Genomic DNA, 17,162 nt, shown 5'->3' on the forward strand with positions numbered 1-17,162 from the left:
TCCTCTGGTATTGGCTGACAGCCAGAAGACTAACAAGCAAAGAAAACAAGCATGTGGCCCAAGTATGGGCTACATTTACTTTGCTATCTGGAATAAGCTTGATATTTATTCACTTTTAAGAGTGAACCGAGTGTCTTTCTCAATAATAGGACTATCTATCTATCTATCTATCTATCTAGCTATCAACATCTAGCTAGCTATCATATCTATCTAGCTAGGTAGAAATGATAGCTAGCTAGCTCTATCATAACATTTTTATTTTTAAATTGCAACTTACCGAACACACCATTAGTACTTGTGTGTGTGTGTGTGTGTGTGTGTGTGTGTGTGTGTGTGTGTGTGTGTGTGTTTGTGACAACTATACCATTGTCGTAAACAGAGCGCGCTCATGAACACTGTGAAGGAGGCTCTGAGAACTTGCGACCGTAGCCCAAATAAAACTGCGCAACGGCGAGCAACATGTCGGCGTAATTTCTACCTAGCAACAAAAACTCTTGATTTTGTTACTGGTGGTCATATTATTTTTCGGGGCGGCGCTTCTGTGTTTCAGCCGCGGTACGCCGGAACTCGCTTGGGTGGGCGGGGTTAGCAAGCAGTGCGACTTGATTTCCCCATTCTCCTCGTAGCTTTAAACACCGCCCAGCGTGTCGTCGTATACCAGGAAACACTCCCGAGCACAACACAACTTTACTTTCGTTTTGGATCGCGGGGAGCCTGTAACGTCTCTCTTTTTTGAACAAAGATAATAACGTTTCCAGTCCATTACCGTCTGAAGGTGAAACCATGAGGACAACTGTCTGCGTCGTTTTTGTTGGTCTGCTCTGCCTTTTCGCAGTTTCAACGGCCAAGGAATGTGAGTAATATAAATATACTGTCCAAGTACCGAGAGATTTACAAATGGCGCTGTGTCACGCAGCGTCCTGAAATGGCAGGTTTCAGACCTTACAATAGCTTTACCCTTCAATTCACCGCAGAATATGAGGAAACGGACCTCGAAATTGTTTCCCTAAAAGTAAAGTAAAACTTTCTATTAGTAAACATTTGTTGGTGTTAAAGGTTGACTTAATGTCTTCGAAGGGCGCTGTTAGGTCTTAAATGTAGCTGTGACAGCTTGAAACCGTTGCACAAACATACTTATCAATGTGTTACAATCAGTCTGAGTGATCTGAAAAGCAGAGTATGTCTGAGTGGAATGTACATTAGTTTTTGTCATTTCTGTAGATATGTGAAAGAGTTTCTGTCTCTTTGTAGCTCAACCCAAGGTTCAGGTGTACACCCGTACACCAGGATTTTACGGGAAAGAGAACATCCTGATCTGTCATGTGAACGAGTTTCACCCACCAGAAATCACCATCGAGCTGCTCAAGGATGGGAAGGTCATTCCTGGAGCCACCCAGACTGACCTGGCCTTTGAGGAGAACTGGCACTACCATCTGACCAAACATGCGCCCTTCACCCCAAACAAAGATGAAAACTATGCCTGCAGAGTGACTCACATGGGGAAGCAGAAAACATTCCTCTGGGGTATGTTCCCACTGCCTCATGACAAAACCAGCTCATGAAAATATATTTACACATTCACCCAAACCACAAAAAACATCTTCCCCCTAATGAAAACAGAGATAATCATGTTTTGTAGGTTTTCTTTTTATTCATTATCCTCTCAAACATAAGAGGATAACAGGAAAACACACATTTACTGTCTATTTTTCTGTCCCACAAAAAAAGAAAAAACTAAATCTTTTTTACTTTATTTTCCGTTTTCTAGGTTTAAACTAAATTAATTAAACTAATTAAACAAACAAATTAACATGGATGTGAACTGAGACATGATTTATATATATGTAACATATTCTACCTGCAAGAAATGAATGATTTTTACATTATTATTTCAGTTGTTATGGGAAAAGAGCTCATTTGTGTGTATAACCTGTCCTGATGTGTGGTGCTAGAAAGAACAGTTGTCAATGTGTTATTGTTGTTTTCTTCTCTACAGAACCAGATATGTAAGTTCTTTGCTCCACCCTGCTCCAGGTATGTGCCACACTCATTATCAGTGTCATCTTTCAATTCAGGAAACAAATAATCTGTGCAGTAACTGTCTGAGTGACCACACACTTTTTATCCTTCGATAACCACAGGTCTGCTCAGGCTCGAGATGATGAAGAAGATTGGAGTGTTTGGTCTTTAACCTTGGGTTTGAGTTTAGCTTCAGGTGTGTGTCTGTTTCAGAAATTCCAAATGGCAGTGAAGCTCCACGAAATGGTTTGCTGTGAAGAGGGCAGAGACACTTAAAAACTCACAGCAACAAGCCTTAAAATGCCAAGATTACATGGATCAATATGATAAATGCAGCTCAGACACTCCCCCTGTTTTCCTCTCTCTTGCTTTTCCTTGTACCTGCTGGCTTGTACCACACACACTCTCAGAGGGGTGAAAAATATGAGATCATTCATTTTAACAATCATCGATTGACCTTGAGTGTAAAAAATTGAAATAATTATGTAATTGGAGTCTATGAAGAAACTGTTCTCTGGGTCATGGTACCAAACTGATTGTAGCACTGTTTATGAAATACATCCATGCTTCATGATTATCATATGAGAATTCATTAGAAAATATTGTTTCATAGCACTTTATGATTGGAAATGTGGAATTTGCATTTATGTTTGTTTTATTCCTAATCCAGTGGTTCTCAAAGTGGAGTTGCCAATAAAAAGGGGAATCTTTTATTTTCACTAAAAATTTCTATCCATAAGTAACACAGTGACAGAATGTATTACTATTTGATCATGGGGTTCAAACACTCTGTTATAAAACATCTAAACACAAAAATCTTATCTGATGGGGGTCCTTGGTCTAATTTGTGTCAGTTAAGTTGTTGATATGAAAAAGTTTGAGACCACTGGCTTAATCTATGCTAAGTGCTAAATGCTAAGATATGTTAATAGTTCCTCAGTTTACTGTATGTACTGTTTATCTTATTAAATATTAAGAGGGGATAAATCGTGTTATTTTCCTGTTGAATCAATTTTACAGATTAATCTGCAGTTTCTAATGCTGTTCCTGACATGGAGTACTTAGAATATCTCAGTCCAACATAAAAACAATTAGGCTCGTATTGATTGTAAATACGTTGTACAATATTGTTGGATAATTGAAAATTAAAATTACTAAATAAAAGTGATCATGTGTTTGTCTGTCTGTTGTTCCACTGATCTCAAAATGTCCTCTGATCATTTCACTGTGTTCTGACCCATAAAGCAGAGTATCAAACCGTCAGCGTGTTGGGAGGGGTTGCTGCAGTAGAATTATCTGAGCTGCGCTTTAGAGTTTGAAGGGTAGGTCAAAGTTTTTTTTAATGTCTGTTTTACAACATTGAACAATAAAACAGGTCTTGGCACTTAGGAAAACCCATTCTAACATGATGTCAATGGACAAAATCCATCTTCCCCCTTCTTTGAGTAAATTATATTCCAAAATTTCAGCTTAACCTGATATCGCACTTCAGACTAGTATGTCTTAAAATGATACATATGCAATACTCTGGTTACTATAATTGTCCCTACTGTCTATACTGATGACATAGAGATTCCTATTGGGGACAAAGTCCTCGTCCTTCACCGTCCTCGTTCTGTGTCAAAATGCATCTTAAAGTTGAGATAAAGCAAATAGAGGTCTTCACCAGCCTGAATTAGGCCATAAAAGTAAAAACACAACAAAATTACACAAAAGACAACAAAACACAAAACACAACATTTCATATTTTGGAAAAGGTAGAAACAGCAGTTCTTGCTCGTGATTGGACGGAACCCAACTCAATTCAGTTTATTTGCAAGTAAACCCCATTAATGCGCCAACTGGGTAGTGAAGTACTGTGAAAGGATAGTACCAGGTCAAATGCAAACTGAGTCTGAAGGGGTGGAATAACCAAATGCACAAGCTAAGAGGTGAACTAATTGGCAGGAACAGGGAAAAACATGCAGGCAGCAGGTACTCAGGAACAAAACAGGAAGAAGCTGCTGATTAATGGCATGCTGAAATACTGACTGGGTCATGAGAACACTGGGACCAAGCAGGTGGGCAGGGAAACTCAGGCGGTTACAAAAGGGCAACAGGGAAAAAAGTCTGGGGACATCTTGTGGCCAGAAAGGGAGTGGCAGGTGTGGAGGGGAGAACATGGGGATGAGGGCAGGAGCAAGGCCTGGGAGCTGAGAGAAGTGGCAGGAAACAGGGATCGAGGGGAACATGGGGGCAGGTGATGACGAAAGGCTTGAACCCTAACGACTTGAAAGAAGTAGGACTGATGGGAAGGAGGGGCGACAGTGATGGTGTAAACTGTATCTATGTGGAACCCACTCTTAGAAACATAGTTGATTTATGAGACACACCTGCAGTAGTCTCTTGCTTTACTCTGCCCCCTCTGTGACCCGGTGTGGATAGGCGGTATAGATGATGGATGGAAGCTGGATACAAGTGATAGACAGTAATGTTGTTTGTCCACTTTGACCTCAGAATGGCGCTGTTGTCTCAATGTTACACTGAATAAATGCGGACAGTGATGAGGGAGCATATATGAATCAGATCCTTCAGCTTGATGCTCTGAGCAGTATAACAGTAAAGAAACATCAGAAGTTGGAACTGATGGGGAAGTCTCTGCTGTTTATAAAATGCACAGGTGTTTATTCAGGACGATTTTCCAACCAGGGAAGCCACAAGATGTCACTGTCTTGGAAAACTGGCATTGCACAAGCTGTTGTACTCAGTGGTTGCACAACTTCCAACAGCTGATTGATACTCTAGAACAGTGGTTCCCAACCTTTTCCAACTCATGGGCCACTTGAAAATCTCAAAAATGTTGGAGGGCCCACTTCCAACCCCATAACAACACTGAGGCCAAATCACGCCTTCTCTGAGCACTTTTGATTTTAATGATAACACTTGAACATTTATGGCTGAACTGAAAGCAGAGGAAGCTCCATTTTTCTTTTTCTTTTTTGAGATCTCTTGTCCATTCACCACCTGTCTCAATTGCTATTCTGACAAGTGAAATCTTTTGTTTCCTGTTTCACTGTTTCTGTTTCACTGGTGTGTCTCCTGTTTTACTGTTGTGTATAATTCATTATATTTTCTGTGTTGGTCTGGGTTTGTGAAATGTTGTTGTGTTTTGCACCTTGGGGGCTACTGTATACTGTACTGTCATTGAGCGGCAGCATGGGGACAGTCACATCTACTGTACCAAGCAGTGAAACTTTGGCAAAATGTCCTTGAAGTAAACACCTATCCTAACACTAACCTATACACCTACAAAAATAAAACGTGGTCGTATAGATGCAGGAAGTGGAACTATAGGTCTGTGGTTCAAACTGAGCGGCAGTGATGACTCAGAACAACAGCTTATTTTTTATACTGCAGGCGGGGCTCGGTGTGGATAGATGCGGGGAGAGAGGTTTGGTTTGAAGAAGGTGAACTCTGAGAACTATTTGAAACGCGCTGGGGTTTTCTCAACAGTTTTCACAAGGAAAGACCATCTCTGGGGTGCCTGTTCTCCCCGTGTCTGCGTGGGCTCCCTCCCACAGCCCACGGTCATGCGCATCAGGTGAGCGGACTCCGGGCTGCCTGCAGGCGGGGACGAGAGAGCGGCTGCTGGTCTCTGCATGTCGGCCCTGTGACAGCCTGGCTCCCTGCCCAGGCCGTAGCGCCCAGTGCCCGCTGGGATTGGCTCCGTGTAGATAGTGAATGGATGGAAATCACTTTTTTTTTAAAGTAATGAAATAAAAGTATGACAAAGATAATAGATAGTAAGATATGTTATCTTAATGGCTCATCAATACCCGTATAATAAAGACATTTTTAGAGGTTTGTGTAAAAAAAAGAAAAAAAAAAGACATCGATCAATTTTTAAGACATTTTAATTTACAAATGTCTTAAAAACAAATGAAGATTGTAGAGCACACTTGTATTTATTCCGCAAGGAGCGTGTTATCATCCGCGCCAGCTGCTGCTCGGTTCTCGGCTCTGATCCATGAGCGCTGCCGCAGGGAGGACGTGTCCCGGCCGGGGACCATGTGACATTCACGCCCAGTGTCTCTGCGTGGGTCTGTCATCGAGTAACGGCGTCTGAGGGTTTTTCTCCTGTGGGGTAAAGCTTGTTGTGGTGAGGCGGTGGGCCTGCGTGGTGACTCACTGGAGAAACGCCCCCCGATCGTCACGCAGCGTGAGAGGGCGGAGGGAGTTTCCGTCTTTGAGCAACAGTTGCAGCCGTGCAGTCGGGCCCAGTGTGTCCCTGTGAGAGCGGCTGTGCAGATGGACCCCTCCACCTTCCTCTTCGACGTCCCCCCGGCGGTGGTCGAGACGTTCTGCCGGATCATGGACAGCGGAGGCGACAGTCTGGGATGGCGCGGACTAGGTGAGCACCTGCGGGTACCACGGCCACGACCACCGCCGCCGTGGACCGACCTTAACCTGAGAGCTGAAGTCCCCGGCTTTTCAACAGTTGACTGGTGGCCTGTGTTATCTCTGTCTGACTGATAGAAATCTGTGCTTTTTTCAATTTGACTAAGACCTAGATAACAATTCAAATCAAGCTGAGTGAAGCTTTGCTGAGGTTAAAACCCATCTTCCTCAGCTCATGGTCAACAAAGCGAATCCTCTTCGAGCTGTCACCTGCAGCCAATTAAACAAAACACTGGTAATTAGTGAAATATCATTGAGGAATAGGTTATGGAAGCAGATCTGTCATTACATTTCCCTCTGAAAGCTTCATCAGTGAGGACGATTGGTTGCTTCATCATTGTAAAATAACTGCTGTCTCTAAGAATGTGTAAGTCAACCATATAAGCCAGTTAATCTCGTGCCAGTGCTACTGTATATAGAGTATGTGGGTAAAGGAAAGACTGAATGGAAACCTGTTCTTCTTTGTATGCACGGCTTTCCCCTGAGAGCTCAGTTTGATACCTCTGTGTGTCCATCATCCTTCCTGTTCTCCAGCCGTCCGAGTCCTCCCCAGCTTGTTAGAAGTTCGCATGTTGGAGCGCGTGGAGGCTGCTGGTCGGAGTCCCACCAGGGAGCTGCTGTGGACCTGGGCCCAACAGAATTCCAGAGTGCAGGACCTGCTCAAGGTGCTGCAGGACATGGGCCACCACAGGGCCAGGCAGCTCTTCCAGAGTCCAGCTGAAGGCCAGTTACAAACAGCTGAAGGCAAGTGCAAACTCCAACAAGTGTAATGATTGCACTGTTTACTCATTTAAATGTTGTACTTGTACCATCTGAACGCTTCTCTAACATTTCTGGTACACCACATTGTGACTGAGCCGTGGGTAATTGTTATTTTCAGGTAACTGTGTGGCTCGGGGGTATTCCACTTTCCACGATCATATCAAATATTGCAATATTCCCCACCATATGCAATATTTTTCCATAACCTCAAACTTTAATACAATAATACAATAATATTGTATATCACAGTATTTTATGAAACTGTGTCTCCTCCTGCTTGTTAATGTACAGTAAGATTGATGTAGTAATATCACCAATTAGCAGTTATCATCCTCTGCATCATTTTCAGCAACCAGTTCAGGTTTTTCTCTCTTCATTACAGCTAAACTCAGGCCAAGGCCAAAACTCTGCTCATCTCACTGTGTGGAGTTAACTGGCACAAGTATGTACATCATTTGATGCTGATGCTGAGGCGTTGTGAAGATGTTCTTCAAGATGTTGTAAAGAAGACTGTTTTGCTGCATGTTTTAAAAGGCTGTATGTATGTATTCAGCGTGGGAAGTCTGTCAGTAGCTTGAAAACATTGGTCTGTTCTTGCCATGATGACAGCAGATGTTTAGATAACTCAGAGATAACCACAATATGGGTCTCTTCAAATGGCTAGTCAGGAAGTTGATACTGAGCCTAGCAGATTAATTGTACTTACAGTGTCACTGCCAACAAGCTTGATAAAAGCAGTGTGAGTCAGAGGGTAAAGTGATGAAGGTCTGCAGATAGAAAAGGGCTTTGTTTGCAGCAGCTGCCTGAGAGTGTGACTTCAGGGGAAACACAACTCCTCTGACACATTCCTAATGAAGCTTGTTGAGGTAAAAATGAAGTGAAGCTCACTTGCGTTCTTCCAACTTCCTCCAACAGGAGTTATTGTTAGATGAGTAGGTATGGGAGTGTTGGAGGAAATTCATATTGAACAGGTTCCTCTTTTGTGGTGCAGACCTGATGTCAGCAAACCGTGTTGATGCAGTCATCATGAGAAGGTGAACTTTGACTTAATATTTAGATCATCTTTCTGTTTCAGAATCACGGTCGCGCCCCAGCCATCAACACGCAGAGAGTGAAGCTGAAGAGAAGGTAGAAGTGTTTGTTCTACAGTTGAATGTGTTTATTCTTCAGACAGACCCATATATAAAGGTTACTTATGCACATATATTGAATTTCTATATATGACATACTTATACATGTAAAAAGCAATGATATATTATTAGAAATGATTACTATTAGAAATTGGAATAATAATATATAAACAGATATGCCAAAGCCTGTCAGTATATGTTGATATTTTCTACAGTAGAGTCCAAAAGTCAGAGACCACTTTCCCAGAATGTTAAGATACACATGTTTAAAATGAACAAGAAATGTAGAAAAACACAAGTTTTTGAATTTGTATATTTATATTGTTTTAATAAATGTAATAAATATGTATTGTTAACCTACATGGTTACAATATGTTACACCTCGTAAAAAACCCTCATGGAGATATTTTTAATGTATGTTCAGAGGATGTATGTGATGGTAATGTAAGTGACATATATGGCAGCCTCTCTCTTGATATAGGGACATATATGTCATATTCTGTATGTGAGCTGTAAGAAGAATTAATGACCATGCTGTCCTGTATTTTTTCTGATTAGGAATCCAGCCAGCTGGAGGAGAGCTCTTCAAGTCAAGCTTCAAGTCCAGGTAAGTGTAGTGAAAATTATAATGGAGACCAAATGAATTCATGTTACTCACCAGTGAAGTGGAATTTCCCTTTCCACTATGATTTCATTTTGGGTAGCCACGTGTGATTTTGAGCCTGAGCGTGTGAGACAGTGTGACGTCATACTGATCTGTGTTTTTCAGTGTCCACTGGAGAAAACCAGCCGCCCGTTATCACCCTCCAAGATATCATAGAGGGAACCCGGGATTTTCATCTTGAAATGAGAATTGCAGAGGGCCACTTTTCTGATGTCTACAGGGCACAGATTGGAAATAAGACATTTGCAGTGAAGCTTTTTAAACAGGTGATTATTGACTCTCTAAAAGGAACAGTCCCAAACACAAATGTAATATATGCTTATATATTGAATGTCATATATGGAAAATATATGCATGTAAAATAAAAGCTCATATGTAAAAATTATATAAATATTATATTATATAATTATGAAACCTATTGGAAATTGGAAAAATTTCATATATTGACTTATATGTCTAGGCCATACAACTATGTAAGTTTATGTATGTCTGCTTATATTGTAGACATATGTTGCATAAATATATATCCATCCCAAAGCCTGTCAGTATATTGATATTATACACAGTAGAGTCCAAAAGTCTGAGACCACTGTCCCAGACTGAGAAGATAGACATGTTTAAAATTAATGACAAATTATAAAGAAAAACCATATAAAAGCATATATGATTTCTATGCATTTGTTGTTTTAATAAATTGTCTGTTTGCTGTTAAGCCCTCTATAACTTTTCTTCAGGCTGAAACGTGTAAATTGCTTCAGCTTGTAAAATCATTTTTAATATAAAAAAAAACAACCTTAACACTGGAGTGAGAGGCAAACTGTAATGTGTTCATGTTCTAATCTCCAGATAAATGATGTGTCCTGGAGGAAGCTGTGGGACGTCTTCACGAAGGAAATGGAAGTTCATCATTTGTATGTGCCAACCCTCCCTCTCAGAATACCTTCCTCTTCGTGTCTGATAGAGTGTGTTCAATATTTAATGCACTGATGTGTTCCAGGTATCAACATCCAAACATCTTGGACTTGTTGGGCTGTTTTTCTGAAGAGGGTCACTACTGTCTGCTCTATCCCTACCTCCCCAGTGGATCTCTTTTCCACAGGCTACACCGTCAGGTAGGATTTGTAATGGCCTACTGCAGTTGTTCGTCCTGCCGTCTGTCTGTTATGAAGTAAGTGTGCGGGGAGTTCCTGTTTGTAACGTACTCACCAACCCAGAGCAAGTTGTTGCTAAGTAATAGTTAAAGTACCAGAAAACAGGAAGTGAACTTGTGGTTTACATGCGTCCAGTGGTTTTGCTTTTGCATAACTATGCAGAACTTAAAGGCTTTGATAAAACAAAACAGACAGAAATAGAACTTATTTACAATGAGCATTGCGACATGTTATGAGTTACACTGTGTAATGTCCTGAAACAAATCTGACCACTGCAGACTGATACTGAAAAACCTCCGTCCCACATTACCACCTATGGGTCTTTAGCTATAAGAAGAAGCTAGCTCAGCATTCTCAGTATGGACACCATGGCAGAGGCATTAGCTGTTAGCTTCGACAAGGCCCGCAAGAGGTCGTTGTTGCAGCTGCTTAGCAAAAGTAACATCGCTTTTCTTTAAAGCTGTTGTACGCGGAAATGTAGAGAAGAAGACAGAAAAAAAGAAATAAATGCCAAATTTTGAAAATACAGCCGCCCTCCTGCAGCTCTGGCACGCACTTCATACACACAACAGCTGTTTTGATTGGCTATTATTAAAACCAGTGTAATTCATTCCGCTCCAGCCTCTTTCCCAGGTTGTGAAGTTCTGGGCCATGCTGTGCTCATGTCACGTCTGTGTGTGAAGGCTTCCACGCCCAGTTTGCCCAGTTTGGCTATTTTATCTGTTTGAGAGCATATTTTTGTGTGGTAAAGTGGTATGTTGTCACTGTACAGGGCGGAGAGCGGCCTCTGTCCTGGCAAGAGCGTCTCACCATCATCAAGGGAGTGGCAAAGGCTTTGCATCACCTGCATACGGCCCAGCCCTGCCCAGTGATCTGTGGCAACATCTCCAGGTACGAGCCACCAAACACACCCTCTCTTCACTAACACACACGCTGTAGGACTCTGTGACTCTGCACACTTCCAGTTCTCTTCCAATCCTGAGGCTCAGAAAGTGCGTTCGACCACAGGGACACATTCTGAGGTGCTTGTCCAAGTCTGAGACCACTTTCCCATCAACTTGAATGGGTAGTGGCATATGTATGTGTGTAAATATTACTTGCTTGTATTGGATTTAAAGGGTCATATCACATGGCTTTATTTTTGGGAACTTTGGGACCCCCACTGTTGTCTGTGGCGTTCAGAGGTTGATACAGCGTCTGTGTGGCTTCTCTTCACAGTGCTAACATACTATTGGACGATGCCCTGCAGCCCAAGCTGTCTGACTTTGGGTTGGCTCGTCTACGTCCTCATTCAGCCAATCAGAACTGTACCATCACTCTGGATACAAGCTTCCACTGCAACCCGGGATACCTCCCTGAGGAGTACATCCGAGACGGCAAGCTGTCCTTCAGCCTGGACGTCTACAGCTTTGGAATGGTGACTGGAGCAAGATCATATCAGACTAACCAAGCTTTCTTCATTCTGTGTTTCAGCTGGGTTGAACAACAACAAAACAAAAGCAAATATTCCCTCTCTTTTAGCCTTGTTTCTGTTCTCCACCAGCTCCAGAAAGAAATATCTGGCTGCTAATGTTCACCAGCTAGTCTCTGACTCTGTGTGTGTGTGTGTGTGTGTGTGTGTGTGTGTGTGTGTGTGCCGTTTGGTGCTCTGCAGGTTGTGTACAGTGTGATTTTAGAGCAGCAAAAAAGTAAAGTTAAAGGTCCTGACCTGTTGTTACTAGAGCTCCAGAGAGAAGCCTGAGAGAGGAGATGTCAAACTACACTGAGATGTTTTGGTTCTTAAAACCACAATAATATTTCCACTTCAAATAAAACACATTAAAAAAGTGTAAACTATGGGAGCTTTAAAACCAAAACAAGAAGTGAAAATATGCTGATGCCTTTCGTAGAGCTGAGGAGAACTGCAGACTGGTGACAATTCTCTGAAGGACTGTGCACCTTTCACATTACATGATTTATTTGATCTACTGTCGGTACAAAAATATTAATTTAGCAACGTCAAGCAAAAGTAGCAATACATAAGGGTAATATTACAAGTTGTACAGATGCATTGATGGCGGTCGCTCAAGGTGAAACTAATAAATCAGTAGTATTTTTAAGTCATTGCATCATATTTTATAAAGTGATCACGTCTTTTGCATTTACAATCTTAGTTTTCAAAAATAATTAGAAACTAAAGCTGTTAAATAAGTTTAGTGGAGTAAAAAGTACAAAAGTCCCTCTGTATATAGAAGATATTATGAACCTGGGCCTTATTGTCTGATGTTTTTGGGTGTAAATGATTGTTAGGGACAAGGATCTTTGCAGTCAGCCCAATATTGAGTAATAGTGGTATACCCAGAACTGCGAAATAGCTGCTGCAGTGTATTCAAAGGGTGCATTTGTCCACCTCAAAGTACATCCAGTAAAAGTGGTTGTTTTTCCCACTGCCTGGTTCAGATTATGGACAGGATTCCTACAGAGACAGACCTTTTTATTTTAAAGTGACATTTTTGTTTAAGCAAAACAGCCATGTTATTGCTGTGTTCAAAACCAGCAGACTCCATTGACAAAAAGAGTGATTTTACCTCACAGAACACAGGAGTTGCTGGTCTACTGCTGCCTCGATCAGTGTTGTTTGTGTCATTGTGCGACTTTCAGTGGTGGAGGAAGTATTCACATCCTGCAAAAGAGCCACACAGAAAAGGCATGGCCCATGGTGTTGTAGCACAAATTTCGAGCGACAAATGACGAAATATGAGCTGTATATGCAGCACAGTATCAGTAAAAGTTACCATAATGAAAATAGGACCATGACGTCTGGTGGAAGCATTATTCCCTCTTTTTTTTTCATTGACCTTCATGACACTTTGCTTGTCCTCAGGTCATAATGGAAACAGTAACAGGACGGAAGGTCATAGAGGATGTACCTAAACAAACACTGCTGGTGAGTCAACACTGAAGAAGCAAAGTGTTAAGACTTTATGAAGCCTGTATCTGTGTGCTGCACAATGACGTCTTACAACAACAGTCCAGAGGTTTCATTCACAGATTTACCTGTAACACCAGAGTATTCAGGCCTGTGGTCACTTTGGAGGTTTAGCTGGATACATTATTTGGGTGATGATATTCTGACTATAGGCCTTTGTGTTTATGTATTAATATTTACATTCACATTTACTCATTTAGCAGATGCTTTTATCCAAAATGACTTACAAGTGAGGGGCATTACTAAAGCTTCAGTGCAGTAGGAGACCATGGAGTAAGGACTAAGTACTACATCAATTTAAAGTGCAAGGAGATAGGAGATGTGCTAGTCAGTCATGTTTGAGGTGGTAGGAGAGGTGGTAGGAGAGGAGGTAGGAGAGGAGGTGCTCTCAGGAGAGATAAGTCTTGAAGATAGAGAGGGATGTGCCTCTGACAGCATCACATTACAGTATTACATTATCAGTGAATATATATATATATATAAACAGATCTGATCCCACACATTTTAAATTGCAACAACCATCTAGAGCCTGACCTTACTTGCTTTCCTCGATGCAAAGTGATCAATTGCATCATACTATGAAATCTGCCCAGCAGTTGCATGGGTAAACTGATACTGTACAGACATACAAGTGTGTTATTTGATAGATTCCCCAGCTCCAGTGTGGTCAAACTACCCCCCGACCCTGTCCCCATCTCCCACCACCTCTGAGAAAGAGAGAGAGAAGAAACACACAAACTAGAAAGAGCAGCTGCTCTGAACTAAGCACGCGCTGTCTCTCTGTCTCTTTCCTGTGTCAGAGGGATTTGCTCATCACAGAGGTGGAGGACAGTGGTGGTGTGGACTCTTGTCTGCAGTTTTTGGACGAGGGAGCCGGACAGTGGCCGACCGCCTTGGCCCTCAGCCTTCTGACTCTGGCCTTGGACTGCACTACGAGCCGCCACCGCCACAGACCGAGCATGGACAATGTGAGCATTATTTCACTCTGGACTTTTAGGACCAGTATCTGTAACAAAGTACTCTGAGCTTTCTAAACTCAAAGATTTTCTGGATAATCCACAGTGGGGCAATCATTTAAGTGACTGTGGATGAGATAAACGCTGTATCTCAATTGTCTTCAGGTACTTCGGACACTGAGCCACCTGCTTCCTCCACCCACATGCCCACTCGCCGACCAGCCCCGCAGCCTGGATGACGGAGCCCCTCTGACCACCCAGCAGAGCCCCCCACCCTCCATACCCGTGGAGCACGATGAGCAGCACAGCCTCCCTGGTTCTCCAGTGCAGGCTGGGCCCAGTGAATGCAGCCAGTCAGAGGTGACATATCTGAGTGGCACTGTGGGCGCTCACGGTGAGGCAGTACTGGACCTGTACAGCAGCTGGCCTGTACAGTGCAGCTGCCCGGCTGAGACAGGTGGTCTGACCTGTGAGGACTGCAGGGCCAACGGGTTCACCCCCTACCACACGGAGAGTGCTCAGGGTAAGTCTATGAGAATATGGGCCCTAACTTACACCTGGTGCAAAGCTGCACAAAGCACAACGCAAGTGTCTTTGTTGGTGTCAGACCGACATTGTTTTAATTTTCCCTTCCAGCATTCACGTTCTTTATCATACCATGTGAACACCCGCGGGTGTGCCACAGTGTTTCCTATTCATCACCTAAATTTGTCCCACCACAGTTTCATAATGAACCGAAAATGTATTTACACTTCTCATCATATAACACAACAGATGTCTGAAGTTGTGTTTTGTGTCACTACTTCTTTGTGCACAATTAGAATCTAACTCTGTGTGAAACAATCTACCAAGGTGCAAGGGTGCATGGCTTTTAAAGGGAATAGGAGATGGCTCTCTGATTGGTTTATTGCATGTTACGTCCAAAACACTCCCATGAATAATTAAGAGACTAAGTTCAACCCTTTTAAATCAGTGACTGTTTTTTTCGACCGTTAAAATAGCAAAAGTGATATGGACAGGCCATAAATGCACTTCAGAGGAAATTCCCAAAACACCCAACCATAATTTTAATTTTGGCCTGTGTCAGCACTTTGAACCACTCTGGGAGACAGCCAACATTTATAGCATGTTTGATGATGATTGAGGGACATGTCGATCCTCTAACTGCGACATGTCAGACAGATAAGTCAGACATTTGGTTGTTATCATAGCACTTGGCCTAATTATGCCGCTGCACCAGCAACAGCCAGAGCTGGAGGCATTGTGTTTCAGGTCATCCATCAGTCGGCCCCATTCTCATGAACACAATATCTCAGTAACACCTTGAGGGAATTTCTGTCTCTATCTAATCTACATATAGATTTTGTTGGGCAAAGGTCAAAGTTCAAGGTCACGGTGACATCACGTTCTTGTGAATGTGATTTATCAGGAACAACCAGACTGAATTTCATTACAGCTGTCACAAACATTCACTCGGGCTGTGTACGAAACTACTCACCACTCACTGTATAGTCCACTAAATAGTAAGAATGATTATACCCTATACAGTGGATTCATAGTATCCCATAATGCATCATGAAAGTAGTGTACACCTGATGGTCACTAACCAAGCAATATATACCATCATGCATTGCGGTCCTGATGAGCTCACTTTATATTCCTCTACATAGAAATCCCTGGACAATGAGTAGGGAGGAGTGAATGAATGAGTGAATTCAGGCACAACCTTGGACTCAAGGGTGAACTGATTAGAATTTGGTGGTCAAAGGTCAAAGGTGATTGTGACCTCATAAAACATGTTTTTTGGCCATAACTCAGTCATTCATTAACTAATCATGACGCAATTTCTCACAAATGTCTAATAGGACAAAACGATGAAGTGATGATACTTTATATCAAAAAGGTCAAAGGTCATAACATAATGTTCTGTAAAAACACCTCTGGCCATCATTCGACACTGTAACTCAGGAAGGGGAGAGGTGGTAATTTTAGTTTTTATGATAAACTATGTCTTTAATTCTCCTTGGTAACGATGATAACGCACACACCCTGAAATAAAAATCAATCAACGCGATCATATACAATTATTTACTACATGTGGAATGGACTGTGTGTGTGTTGGCCTGATTAAAGCGATGCGTTGCTGTGTTGTGTGTTTCAGCTGACCTCAGCGTGGTGGAAAACGAAGCCAAGGAGAGACTGAGGAACAAACTGAGTCTTTATGACAGAGGCCTGATTGACACTGGGGAGCTGCTCTCTGAGACAGGACTGCACTAGACAGCAGGATCCCTATTACCTCTGAGATCCACCGAAGTATTTAATGTCATGATAAGATAGCACAAATCAACACTGAAGTTTATAAAATCACATGACTTTAAATAATTCAAACACTTAAAGACGAACATAGAAACTAATGTACTAAAGTGCAAGTATAATATAGGTGTAGTATAATATTATAGTTTTGAATTAAAACATTTAAAAGCATTATTTATATTTTATTTTATATATATATATATATATATATATATATATATATATATATATATATATATATATATATATATATATATATATATATATATATATATATATATATATATATATATATATATATATATATAATTAATTTTTTCACGAAAATTGTACTGTTTCGTTGGGCATTGGTCCACTTGCAATAACTTCATGGCCCACCGGTGGGCCCCAGCCCACAGGGTTGAGAACCACTGGTTTAAAAAGCAGGTCTCTGTGTTATTTGTACCTCATGCTCTGCCAGAGGGGGGTTTCAGAGAGAGGTAAAGCTGAGCTTATTATGAAAAGCCTGACTTAAATGAGCCTGACAATGTGAACCAGGATTAAACTGTTTTCTTAATCCAACTCGAAGCTGATGTGATCAGACCGAGTCAACGTTAACGTTACATCATCAGCATCATGTCGGTTCACAGAGAACGACACTGAGACGCAAAAACAAGAGTGCCACAGAGCAGAACATGGACAGATCGTTTCTGTGCACACACTGAACTGCCCTCTCCTGTGAATGTGGATTTCTCTCTCTGACATACATGAAATCAAACAGAA

At 41.8% G+C, this 17,162-nt stretch overlaps 2 protein-coding genes across 2 annotated transcripts; both read left to right on the forward strand.

Annotated features, from left to right (window-relative positions):
• The first annotated feature begins 642 nt into the window (after window positions 1–642).
• On the forward strand, window positions 643–3,187 carry LOC139635082 (beta-2-microglobulin-like). The gene is made up of 4 exons (XM_071502042.1): window positions 643–853; window positions 1,252–1,524; window positions 1,997–2,034; window positions 2,142–3,187. Exons 1-3 carry the CDS (start codon window positions 784–786, stop codon window positions 2,008–2,010), a joined length of 357 nt encoding a protein of 118 aa, XP_071358143.1. The 5' UTR covers window positions 643–783; the 3' UTR covers window positions 2,011–2,034; window positions 2,142–3,187.
• A 2,765-nt stretch (window positions 3,188–5,952) lies between these two features.
• On the forward strand, window positions 5,953–16,597 carry irak3 (interleukin-1 receptor-associated kinase 3). The gene is made up of 13 exons (XM_071502033.1): window positions 5,953–6,409; window positions 6,991–7,200; window positions 8,294–8,346; window positions 8,907–8,955; window positions 9,118–9,278; window positions 9,859–9,923; window positions 10,010–10,124; window positions 10,936–11,054; window positions 11,382–11,580; window positions 13,027–13,089; window positions 13,932–14,099; window positions 14,253–14,610; window positions 16,249–16,597. Exons 1-13 carry the CDS (start codon window positions 6,307–6,309, stop codon window positions 16,362–16,364), a joined length of 1,779 nt encoding a protein of 592 aa, XP_071358134.1. The 5' UTR covers window positions 5,953–6,306; the 3' UTR covers window positions 16,365–16,597.
• Window positions 16,598–17,162: the final 565 nt, after the last annotated feature.

Source organism: Trachinotus anak, unplaced genomic scaffold, assembly GCF_046630095.1.
Source record: "Trachinotus anak isolate AG129_WGS33_773 ecotype Australia unplaced genomic scaffold, CSIRO_AGI_Tana_v1 ptg000018l, whole genome shotgun sequence".
NCBI lineage: Eukaryota > Metazoa > Chordata > Actinopteri > Carangiformes > Carangidae > Trachinotus > Trachinotus anak.

Coding starts and splice junctions, on each gene's coding strand:
- LOC139635082 (XM_071502042.1), top strand. CDS start 784: ATGAGGACAACTGTCTGCGTCGTTTTTGTTGGTCTGCTCTGCCTTTTC. Junction 854..1,251: donor AGTTTCAACGGCCAAGGAAT/GTGAGTAATATA, acceptor GTCTCTTTGTAG/CTCAACCCAAGGTTCAGGTG.
- irak3 (XM_071502033.1), top strand. CDS start 6,307: ATGGACCCCTCCACCTTCCTCTTCGACGTCCCCCCGGCGGTGGTCGAG. Junction 9,279..9,858: donor CAGTGAAGCTTTTTAAACAG/GTGATTATTGAC, acceptor TCTAATCTCCAG/ATAAATGATGTGTCCTGGAG. Junction 9,924..10,009: donor GAAATGGAAGTTCATCATTT/GTATGTGCCAAC, acceptor GATGTGTTCCAG/GTATCAACATCCAAACATCT.